We start from the raw sequence: 13,028 nt of genomic DNA, 5'->3' as shown, positions 1-13,028 counted from the left end.
AAAGAAATGTAATCTTTGATACGCAGTAATGGGATGGGTGGTAAATGTATATTACTTCCCTTCAAAATATACTGGCTGACAATTGCCACTCTAATGCCTTGATAGGTCTTATGCAGCCACAACACAATTTCCTGAATCATTTGGAATGAATCTACATTAGAAATGTTGTCAGTTATTGTGTCGCAATGTGCATAGTTTTATTGTTACAGATAGTGGACTTGCATTTTGTTGAATGCTCCACAAAAAAAAAAATACCCGGGACTTGAAGATGTTTTATTCCAAATGAAAGACTTGGACAATGAAATTCAAACTCTCAGATTCCTCTTTCCAAAAGCTAATTTTTATAGTCTGCTGTTGGTTATTATGTATCCTTGCTGTAGACTTTAACTGGGAGGCAGTTATAAACATGCACAATTATATAGATGTGTGTTTGTGTTAGGTTGTGTGGATGTGTTTGTGTGTGTGCAAATTGTCTACACATAGTTTGTATCTGCGTCTGATTGTGCGAGTTGTGTTGATGTACAAAACTGTACGCATACTTAACGATGCTACCTAGGATCTAAGGTGTGTTACTTCATCAGTAAATCAAATGTAAGCATATCATACTCATTATTTCAGAAGTACTGTTCAGGTCGGTCATCAGTTGTCGCTAGTTTGATGTTTTAGTTCCACCATCCCAACCTGGTTGAGCTTGCAAGCCCATGACTTTGGAGCAATTGTTAGACTAGCATAGTGTCTTAAGACTTGGAGATCTACATGTAGTAAAAAATGTGTGGTGAATTGTTGTATAGCTGTTTCTGCTATCAAACCCCATGGCTCTATGGCTATCATGTATGTTTGACCTGTCACCACAGAAATCATAAAAACTTGCTTAGCATTACTTATAAATTCTTCATATTCTATAAAAGCTTTAATCAGCAATGTTATTTCTGTCCCACTTTATTCCAAACACCTATGGCAAAAAAGTAGGAAACTCGGCCACCAGGCAAGCACAGTTTTTAGGTATCAGCCTTAAGGTTTGATAGTCAAGCTTGCATTGGATAAGGCATTCAAACAATACTAGGTCCATTCAATTCACTGTAATAACATGTTTCGTTAAAACTGCAAAACTTCTAAGAGTTTGAATACTGGACTGCAGGTCATTTAAAGACATTAAACACTTGTTTCTCAACAAATATTTGATATCCTCCCTGCTAGCCAAATCACATTTACTTTGCAGTTTTCTCAGCTTTAATGTCTGCAAGTTTGTCAGAGGGTAAGGTGGTGACTGGTCAAATGAGCGAGGCTTATAACAAAAACCATTCATCATAAAAAGTCATCGTCTGGAAATCTGTTATTTCTTATTCAATCCTGGTTAAAAAATAAAAAGACTAGTCAGCAGTGGTTTCTTTATGCAAATGATATCAATTCCACAAAGATACACTGTGAAGTATAAAGTAATTTACTGAAATTTTTGGTGATTATTTTGACTGATCACTGCCTTCTGCAGTAAAGAATTTACACGTGCATAATGTAAGCTACATTCAAAAAATATCCCGCCCCATCAAATGATATCAATTCCACAAAGATACACTGTGAAGTATAAAGTAATTTACTGAAATTTTTGGTGGTTATTTTGAATGATCACTGCCTTCTGCAGTAAAGAATTTACACGTGCATAATGTACACTGTAAGCTACATTCAAAAAATATCCCGCCCCGTCTTTTGTTGAGTTTTCATGATGACTCGTACTAATGCCTCATCTCCATGGTAACATACATCTCCTGTCATTGTTTGAACCCGTTGCCATTCATGCTGTCATTCGCAAACCCGCCCGGCAGGAAGTCCAGTCGTCGCAGTCTGCTTACGACTTCCTGCGAACCCCGCGATCGTTGTTTTACAGAATGTACAGGGTAAAAGAGGATGATCTGAAAAAGAGCATTTACTTCTTATTTCTTTGAAACAATTCTCTGTTTTAGATCTTTTTTTTTCTTAAAAAAGAAAGCTTATCCCAAAGATATTAGCAAGTCATTGTGAATCATCTGCCTGTGATGTCCTGTCATGTTTTTAGATATTTTTTTACTTTGCTTGTACACTTTGTGTGTCAGCTTTTACTTTGTCTTCCATAACTCTTGTCAATGTGTCTTACTTCTTGAGGGATCTGTGAATGGATATTTGTTTTCTTGTAAGATTCTTTCTTCAGTCCACTTTTCATCATCTATCACATCCTGTTAGGCAAGAGGTGTCAACAAGTGTCATCATTTGGTCTTGATGTTTCTCTGAATGTGCGTTGGTGTTAAACCATGGCAGAACATTCTCTCCTGATTTCATTTGTCAAATTTTCATTTATTGCTGAGATGTTTCCTGTGACTTTAACACTGTAGCATGCAGTTAAATTGGTGTGATGTCATCTAAACCCACAAAATATCTACATGTATGAGTGCTCTCCTCTGTTTTGGTTGTTTTGGTTTCTTTTTGTAATTCTCTCCTTCATTTTGTAATGTCAGTGTTGTGTGACATTTTTGTGGAATATCATTATTGTTATTTTTCTACGATGCATGACTGAATCATTCTTTTTTACTATGTGTTGTACCAAAAAATGGGTGCCTGCCATGTATAGCAATTAAGGAACACTGACAGATTAGTCGACAGAATGTAGGTTATTTCCAACAGTAGAAATGTTATCAGACTTGATGTTTCTATCAATAAATAAGAAATATAAAGGATTCCATCTAAACCGTCTGGAGTGCTTTGCTTCTGTAAAGGCCAAAGAGCTGAAAACCCATCTTATCTTTTTTTTTCTCCCCCCCCCCCCCTTCATTCAATGATTTGGATGCCATTGAGCAGATGGTAAATGGTATCAAAATGAAAAGAGATGAATTTCATTACTCTGTCTCAGTGAGAAGAGAAAATGCAAAATTCAGTTCTACGAAAAATGCTTCAAGCTGAAACCCTTTCCTCAATCATTTTATATGCCTTCCTTTCAATTCAACCCTTAGTATGTACATGTTTCTATAGCAGTGACAACCTCTATTAATGGAAGGAAGTTGGCAGTTTCAGACCACTGTGTTTTGGTTTAGACGGATTTACACATGCACATGCACACACATGCACACCCCCACCCCAAGAATTGTGTTCAGGATGGTTCAGTAAATGCTGAGGAGGGAATTAGCAACATGGTGGTTCAGGGGATACAGGGCTTAGCTTTTCTTTCGATTCTACCAGTGACTCTCCACCACAATATTTGCTTCACCTCCATCATTTCCATGGTGCTGTATTAAATATCAATCAATATCTCTCTTGACCATTATCTTTGTTGCCCACAGAGGCACCGCTCCGATGAGTGGACGTCGATGGACAGCGACAGCAGCGACAAGACTTTCCTGGTCTGGGTCTACAACGTCTCCCAGGAGCAGCCGTACACCGTCTTCACTGCCCTGACCAGCAGCACTGCTCAGGACATCATCGCCCAGGTAACCACTGCTGGCTGGAGGACACACCCTTAATTTAATGGAGATGACAATCTTATGGGAAGGGTAGGGGAGCAGATCCATGCTGTTTCATCAGTGGTGATAAGTGCTGATATAGAGAGTGTTAAAAAAAAAAAAATGCCTGCCTGTATGCTTATATGAGGTATGCAAATGCTGGTGAAGATATGGATTTAACAAGGATTTGAGAGTCACATGTCTTAGATATTTGGATCATACTGTAATATCAATTTAGAAACTCAGTAATTTCACACACTATCCTTAGAATTCTATGGAACATCTTGTTCAACTTGCTAGAAACTGAAAGGATGTACTTTATCAGTTCGAGTTTCTTCTCCTCTAAATTCCTCTTGCAAGAGGAGATTTTCTGACAAGTAGTCTTAGGTTTATATGCAACATTTGCTTTGCAACAATTAATTCCTCCCGTATCAACCCAGAGGGCTGACTGTATTATGAAGATTTAACCTCAGCATCAAACCTATTGTACTCTTTCGCCATCATCCTACGTAGCCTGAAAGCTTGTTCAGATATTCATACTTATATACTGTCCATACCCTTCATCATCACTGACTTCATCACCAAGATATCAGTCACTGGTGTAAATGCAGGACCAAAGTGATGCAGTATCAGCAGACCCTCCCCAATCACACATCTTGACATCTTGCCAGCCAATGGTCCAATAAACTGTTCCTTTCTCCACAGGCTATGGCCAAGGCGCATCGCCTGGATGCCAACCCTTCCAACTTCGTGCTGGTGGAGGACGTGTACAAGGAGTGGCGGAGCCCCGACGCCAGCACCGCCAAGAAGAACATCACCGAGAAGGGGACGAGCCGAGTCCTGGAGGACACAGAGAATGTCTTTGAGGTCCAGTCCCAGTGGAAGACGCCGGGGCGGTTCTCCCTCAGGGAGCGCGATGAGGTACTGTATGGTGGCCTGATTTCTCACTCGGATTTGTGAACCAGCCAGCCTCCTCATATTTCCTGGTCGCTGACTTGGGAATTTAAAAAAAACAAACACACACACACACAATAAAAACAAAGCAAATAAATATGTGCATATAATCGTTGATATCAGTGGATGGTACATGGCGGACAGTAGAAGTTGCTCAAAACTTCATTGGGGTTGTAGTATGTCAAGCCAAGATGCTACAAACCATTTTATCTTCACCAGTTTCCACCTGCTGAGACTGGATTTCCAGTGAAAATCCTACCGGCACAGAAATCTTGTGTATGGGTCTGACCATGAAACTCCTGTCACAAGTTTTAGAATAATAGTGCAGCATACCATGCAGCAATCATGCAGTGTATGGGCATTACATAATTATAGAAGCATTATTATGTAATCATGAATATTTACCATTGTATTTTCCATCATCAACATCATAATTTTTTTTTTTTTTTTGGGGGGGGGGGGCGGTCCATTTTTCTTTCAAATATATGCAGATAGATTCAAAATGAGCCTACATGTAGCATAGAGTAGCATTATTTCACCTGTCAAGTTTTTAGTCACATCGATCTCATGACACATCTGCTATCATCCTTTGATGAACTTGACTTTCCAAACAACTGAAAACCAATTGTCTTGACATTTGATTACAGGCCCAGAGTAAAGCACACACCGGCACATTCAAGAGAATCAAGAAGAAGTCGAGTGGGAACAAAACCCCAGCTGTCACGCCAAGTGAGTCTGCTAGTAGTAACCCCCTTTGAAGAGAGGCCACTAAAACAGTGAATTGTGACCTATTGTTATATTGAAGTATAGAGTTTAATCTCGAAGTGTTGCATTGTGTATCTCATCTATTGAAAACAGTTCAAATTTTCTGAGTTAGTGCTCAATGACTCATTGATTTCCCTATAGCAGCGTAGAAATTGATCGCTCTGATTAACCCATTGTGCACAGTACTTTGATTGCTGATATAGGTACAAAAAAAAAAAAAACCCATAGCATTGTACATACAATGTCCTATTCAAGTTCCTTGGCACTAAAGTGTTAATGGGAACTTGCTTCAGAGGCCACTCAATCTGGCTTTGATCACAGTTGCTACATGTAATTTTATATGTTACGGAAAAAAAGAAGAAAATATACACCCTTCAATTGGTATGCTACTAAAAATCTGATTGTTGTTGTCAAGAGCTTATCCTTAGCATGTATGACTCTGAAAACAAACAATGTCAGAAGAATAAAGTAATAAATGTACTCTGCTTGTTGCAGTCGATCACATTTGTCTCAATCAGCCACTATTAAAGTAATAAGCCACGCTTTCTCTTGTCTCCATGGCAACCTATACAGCTGTGTCCAAGAAGAATCAAACCCTGCCGAGGAATTTCAAGCCGGATGAGAAGGGGGAGGCAGCTGCGGAGAAGGAGCCAACCAAGGCGTCATCACTCAAGAGCAGAATCAGACTTTGGAAAACATGAGACCGGCTAATAGCCACATTTGTTGTTTGTACTCCCATGGGGAATAACCTTCTTTTTTTTTCCAATGAATGTTTGTGTATCTTTTTTTTTGTTCATGCAGAAATCTTGGAACAGTTTGTATTTTTGAATCAGTTGTCCTACCAATAATTTCAATGTGTTTTGTGAAATGTGGGCACCTAAATTGTATGTATAGGCACCATTATGCAGAGTGTTTGTCTTTTTTCCTATACTCTTATGGAGGTTTTGTTCATGAATTGATTTACCCACCATAGGAGTGAATACACAATGTGATGTTCTATATCACAAGGGATAGGAGATTTTTGTACTTTCTTCTCTTATCGTCAGACAAAATCATTCATTGCTCTGATCTTTTCACGCTTATGTGATGCAATGACCATGTTGAATCCATCGTGTTTTAGACCATGGTGACTAAAATTGTATTTGCTGATAATGGATATACAGCCTGTGTGTATCTTGACATAAGGGCATTCTATATTTTGTATTGAATTTTGTGCTGGAGTATGACAACCTGTGTATGATCTCGATACAGTAATTATCTTGGAGTATTTTTGATGAACATGTGACGTTGAAGATCTCTTAATACCCAATGCATACTAGAAGCAGGTATGCCATGATTTTATATTATCTTGTTGGGTAAATTCTGTGTTAATCTCGGAGGTACAGGAGTGTGCCCCTGCCAGCCAAATTCAGTTTCCACTGGTATTTCAAGATATCTTATCATGACCACAGTTTCCTTCATCTGCATTTTTCTTGTCTCCATCTGCATCAAATTCACATTGATGCTAGCTGCTGTGCGTTATGGTGGACTGTAAAACAATACATAAGATTGGATGCTGGATAATTGTTGAGAGGATGAGAATCTTTTGAAGAGTCCTTGATGGGGCAGAAAGAGAGAAAGAAAGGGGGATCAAGTTAAGAGTGCTGTTGAATTTGGTTGGATGCAAGGCTTTTCACTGCAGCACACATTGCAAGTGTGGCAATGGCAGTGTTACCATGGCTGGGAGATGTGTGTCTATTTGTGTCTGCATGGCACATCAAATATCCAGGTAGTCAAGATGGCCATAATAATTAGCATCACACAGTATATTACACCAAACCAGGAGATGTAGTGCATCTTCTAAATTACATTTTTCTGACAGATATGGCAATTCTTCCGTCGAATCCGCTGAGTATTTAGGAGATAAGATTTAGAGATGTTTCTGTGCAGAGGGCTCTGAGGTGTGATTTGAATCTATATGACCTTCTGAACCTGAAAAACACAGGAAATAAAGTGAGTGGAGAGGGAAGAGAATTATACCCTTCCAAATGACCTTTGAACTATTCCTCTTGCTCTCACTTGGGGTCAAGATACATGTATCTTGTAAGAAATGGGTTGTATTAATATAGGAATTTGTTACATTTTCTTAGTAAAATGTTGATGAGTGATATGACTGAAGAAATTACTAGAAGAGAAAAACATGATCGTTTCATATTCCCTTCTTCCAGCACAGCGAAGAAGCATGGACGCACTGTACGATAGTATCACACTGGTATTTTTGTTCGCTTGTACATTAGTCACATGTGAGTCTTGGTAAGTAATGATACCATAACTGTATGAGGGGCAAATGTGTGATGTCGTATGCATGCCAATTCTTGGGACACATATTTGTGTGCTGAAAAACAAACAAACAAACAAACATTAAAACACTCCTTCCATACCAAAGTGAATTATTCTAACAGTCTAGTGGCTCGACGTCACGTATCAGCAATTTGCAGGGCAAAATGGCAATATCGATAGTGGAATGTAAATTGATGTACCAAACTTGTATCTGCTCTCAGCAATGGGTATAGTGTTGCATTGTCCTTTTTTTTTCTTTTTTTTTTTCAATAGCAAGCCAATAAATCTCATGCGAGAATTTGTGTGTTGTTGTCTTAATTACTCTTCTTCAAACATATGACAGGGTACAGTTGACATGTTTCCAAAGAATCACAGTCTGGAGAAAAAAACTCGAGACTATATGACTGTACTGTATATCGCGTTCTGTGTCCACTCTTCTGCCAAGTTTGAGAAAAGAGGCACTATAGAGTCCATGCTGTCAGTACTTTAAAGTGGGCAATTTTAGTAGCTGTAAGAAGAGATATTACTCCTACTACTACCGAGTTTCTATTTTTATTTTTTTTCTGTGCATGTTCCTGTGAGTGTCAGATGTACATTACATTGTAAGTTAACCTAATGTCCAGTGTGAGAGAGTCTACTTCATGTGATTCATAACCCGAGAGGTGAGACAGAAGTTTAAAAAATAAAAAGTTACTGGTTTTAATAGTCTCAGTAAATTTTGATACAGTTTGATTTGAAAAAAAATAAACATATATAGAAGTATATGAACAATTGTTTAAACATACTGTCGTAGTTCTGGATAAGTGATTATACATTAAGGAAATGTAAAATTCTCTCAGGCTCTTGAGGACAATGTGGTTTTTCAGACCAACAGTCAATTGTTACTACCTACACTGTATTTGGCTGAAATTCCTCACTAAAATAGTTGCTTATGCAGTTTGTTTTGGTTTTTTTTTTTTTGGTTTTTTTTCAAGGAATGTAAAGTTTGTATTAAGTTTTGTGGTATTCTACACAGCAATTGCCCCAATAGGGGTGAAATCATGAAAAATGTAGACATTCATGTGTGTCAATTCATACACTTGTACTTGGGATTTATGGTATTGAGACATCAGATGGATGCACATTATCCTTTTGAACACTGGTAAAATTGCAATTTGCTTAGGTTAATCAGAATGAGGCACTATAAAGATTCTTCAACACTTTAATATGTGTCAACAGTACAAGTATGTCTGAAATCCCACACAATTCATTCGTCTGAACAAAAGGTTACTCAGCCTAAATAAAACAGAATTTGAAGTACGCCTCTCTTTGGATATCTGTATTCAGCATTACATTTAGAGCATTCAGAGAAGGAAAATGTATATAAAAGTAAGATGAGATTATACCATAAGTCCACAATTGTTATGTTTAAACAGTTTCATGTTAAGTCATGAAGGATGTCTATGCCTGCTTCTTCTTTTTTTTTCTTTAAGCAAAAAACAAAAACAAAAACCAAATTATACTCTGATATTGGTCTTTTTAATTAAAAGCAGACTGAAGTTTGAAATAACTTGCCAGTACTTGAATAGTGATTGCCCTGAGATCACTTGAGCAAGTGCTCTTGTTCAGGCATGCAGAAAACGGATTGCAGGCATTACCTGAATCCCGTCCATCCCAAGTTCCTCACTGAATTTTTATTACCCTTCAACAAGTTAGACGATCAGACAGAAATTCTCTTCTTTTATTTTTTGTTGCAACTGATTGAGAAATTATCTTGTTCTTTGTTTAGAGTTGTTGGTGTTTTTTCCATGGTGATTTTGTGGTAGTGAAGGATGTGGATTTCCTGCAGTTAATGCAAGTGCAGGAAAGTGAATGACATATACATAGATGTATTGCATTTGTAATGATGTTCACGTTTGTTTTTTGTTTTTTTGCTCTGTCTATACCTACAATGTTGTTGGTTTTATTATTTTTTTAATGTGTTTTGGGTGTCTCCTTTGTCTATTAACTTGTGTTTCCCATGAAGTTCAGAACTAGTTTCTACATGTCCTTTGATTGGTGATTTGAGTTGTGACCAGCATCGTTACAGATCTTGGGGTTTTTTGTTCGTTAGCTTTTATATATATGATGTACATATGTATTCATTCTTTTTTTTTTTTAAAGTGGTGTTTGATGTGATGTAATGGTGCAATAATGTTTTGATGTTGTCATGCTTCAAGCATAAGACTGCATGGACTTTTCCATGGTCTCTTTTGCCTTCACAGAGCACGGAAAATTTTGTAGAGTGATCACTTTTGGGCACAATTTTTGAATCGTGTACTCGTTTGGTGACACTGGTCTCACTCGTATCGTTGCATTGAGGATCAGGTCAACATTTGATTATTGGACATCTGGTTTTTTTCGGTGATCGTCAGTGGGTGTATTGAGATGTGTAAATAATTTTAGATAATCATTGGGGAAGTTGTAGATAAACACACATTGGTTTTTTTTTTTTCTTTGTGGCATTGTTTTGCCTCTTTGTGCAAAATCTAGAAAGTGTAAAGCTGGTCTTTAGATACAGTAGCGCTGTATTTTGAAAATACAAGATGATGCTTTTTATGAAAGATCATATTTTGTAAATTGGTGTTTATATATATTTATGGAGAATTGCAGAATTTTTTGCCTGAAGTTTTGATGCGTCTCTTGATGAGCCAATGCTCCTTTCATTTCCTACCGATGCATTTTATGAGACGATTGGTTGTATCATGATGTTTTTTGTTGTTGTTGTTTCTAATCTCGTTTCATGCCTAAAATTTTTCTAAATCTACACGATATTATAATGCCAAAAAATGTTCACAACATGGTGTTAACACATACCGTGTGTCGGCAAATGTAAGACACTTGTACATGTATGTCAGATCGGAAATGATTCAGCGATGAATGCAAAAGAAAAAGATTTAGAAATTCAGATGGGCACCAGTACGTATCAAAATCTTAGTGAATCTGACGCTTGCCCGTGGTAAGAAATGTAGCGATTTAATGCCATTGCAGTTGGATATAATGAGAGAGAATGTGGAGCAATGAGCACCTTTGTGTAGTGCTCTGTTGCGCCAGCTGGAGTGGAAATGAAATTGTGTGTGAATACAGTGGAGAGAATCGTATTTTAATGCATGTTCGTATGGGATAAAAGTTCATTAAAACTGTGAACCTCCCATTGACTTGCAGTGATTTGGAGAAACCAGTACACCGGTTGCATTTTAGTTGAGCAGGTTTGTTTATTTTGGCTCTCCCATGCCCCGACTTAACGTTTATGTGATTTTTTTGAGCATGCTGGTATGAGTTCATGAACTGAAAAACCCATCTACAATACACAATATGTTACAAGGGGACAAAAATGAACACAATTTCTTTCACATGATGTCAGCTCGTACATTGCCAAAGTAAGAAGCCTTACGTTGGCAGATAGCATCATCTTTTATTCCATATGATCACTGGTACATTTACTGCTCGATTGGCATTTAATTGAGTCATATTTGGGAGTGTCTGGAAAAAAAAAAATGGTTCCATATTGTTTCGTGATCTTTATATGTCTTCAAAAACAGACTGTTTTTGTTTTTTGTTTTATTTTCAGATCCCTCAATCCTTGAAAATATATGTCAGTGAAAAATCACCTTCCTTTTCTATAATTTTCATTTGATTTTCTCTTTTATGTAATTGTAATCTATTAAGTTATGATAGTTTTAGATGCTGTGTAAATGATATCTGTAGGACTTGTCAAAGCTGCACTGTGCAGTAATAAGAAAAATGGGTGTATTGGAATACAGACGGCGTGTGCTAATGTTTTGTTCGCGGAAAAAAAAAATTCATTGGAATGCCTACAGCTAATATTCATGTCTGTCTGACGAGTCATTTACTGTACGACAGTCTGGTACAGGAACGGTCTCAAGTGTACTTAATCGTCATGGTAACGATGCATATGTGTAATTGAAAGTTGGAATGTCTGGCAGATGTGGTGGGGGAAACTCTTTGCATTGGTAAATACTAAAATGAAAAGGAGAGGGAAATCTTATAAAATCAGACCTGAAGCTATGATATGATAGTCACCTTTTTATCACTCATTACCAAGACATCAGTACTTAATCAGTTAAGCTCAAAATTGGTACTTGTTATTTTGTTTTTGTTTTTGTTTTTGTTTTTTTTCTGACAAAATATATAAATATATATATATATATATATATATATTTGGTTCACCATCTTTCAAACGTCAACAGGAGCATTTCCTGCCTGCACAAGGCCATGTTGCTGATCTTGATATAACGTACGTACTGTACAAGGTCAGGGTATGTTTAGATGCATTGTACTTTATATGGAAAGGTCACCTGAATAGTGCAAGTGACCCTTCAAATCTGCTTTGTAAACCACACGGGGGGGGGGGGGGGGGGGGGGAGGTTAGGTACGTGTAGTATCTCTGGCCGTTGAATCTCTACACTCTCTAAGTTTGCTCCTCAAAACTTTGGAAGGGCATGCAGATAAAAGGCATGGGTTTAATTGTGAAGGAGAGTATGCACATCAAGTATGTGAAACTGCTGCGTATGTTATCATTTGTTAGAACAGACTGTGTTCATTTCATCTCTTCCTATGATGAATTCATCTTTCAAGCATATTTATTCACTTTGCCTCCCCCCGGCCCCAATTTGGCCCCACCCCCATTTGAAGGTCTTTTTTGCATTTTCTGGAAAGAATCCTCTTCACACATTATGTGCAGGTATCATTTCTTGATTTTAACACCTCCAATCTGTTGGTAGAATCATGTCTTGTTATATTGCCTGATAAATGACACATATTTTGCAGATGGGTGACCTGATGCGTTCTCGAGTCTCTAAAAGTGTAACAGCACCAAGTAAGCTTGCTAGCCACAGGCATTGCAAGTAGGATTTTTTTTTTTCGGTTCAGCTTCTGCAAGCCGCAATCATCAAGTGCAGTGACATGCTATGTTCTCAGGCTTCTACTTGAAATTCGAGAAAGATATTTCGTAGAAAAAAAATATATATATAATAAACGACTTTAATGAAAGTCTGAAGAAACAAAGCTTTACTGGTGTGATGATAGTGCAATCATTTATGTCATAGTGTTTCTTGTACCTCTGCTTTATAATTGCAGTATTCTCTGGTGTGTATTTGGTGAAGTTTTTTGATGATCTTTATAGAAAATGCCATACCATGACTCTTTGGGGAATTCAGTTTTCATTAAGGGTAATTCTGTTCCTCGTTCAAGTTGACTTTGACAAACACAGTAAAATCAAACTCACAGAATGAGAAAAGTTTCATCAAAATCAGACAAAACAGAAGAAAGTTATTATTTTTTTCCAATGAAACAATGGGTGATTTCAAGGTTGGTGCTTGTGCTAGTGCTAGCTCCCAAATGACTGCCTTAAATCGAGCTCCAATACCAACGGTCAGATTAATGAAGTGATGCCGATCAAAATTATCGATCTTCTGTACTAGGTGTTGGAATCGCAGCACCGTGGAGTCCATTGGAATTGCGCGACAAAAAAGAGATGACCCATAG

At 37.6% G+C, this 13,028-nt stretch overlaps 1 protein-coding gene across 1 annotated transcript in view; it reads left to right on the top strand.

Moving 5' to 3' along the window:
- LOC140242063 (uncharacterized) overlaps nt 1-5,968 on the top strand; it is a 219,312-nt gene extending 213,344 nt beyond the window's left edge. The window contains exons 38-42 of the mRNA XM_072321825.1: nt 1,821-1,892; nt 3,306-3,452; nt 4,170-4,385; nt 5,066-5,162; nt 5,757-5,968. Of these exons, the coding sequence (XP_072177926.1) occupies nt 1,821-1,892; nt 3,306-3,452; nt 4,170-4,385; nt 5,066-5,162; nt 5,757-5,884 (660 nt within the window). The 3' untranslated portion in view covers nt 5,885-5,968. The remainder of the gene's footprint in view (nt 1-1,820; nt 1,893-3,305; nt 3,453-4,169; nt 4,386-5,065; nt 5,163-5,756) is intronic.
- Nucleotides 5,969-13,028: the final 7,060 nt, after the last annotated feature.

This window comes from Diadema setosum, chromosome 18 (assembly GCF_964275005.1).
Source record: "Diadema setosum chromosome 18, eeDiaSeto1, whole genome shotgun sequence".
Lineage (NCBI taxonomy): Eukaryota > Metazoa > Echinodermata > Echinoidea > Diadematoida > Diadematidae > Diadema > Diadema setosum.
The sequence above is the reverse complement of the archived record's forward strand: the minus strand, read 5'-3'. Positions and strand labels throughout refer to the sequence as shown.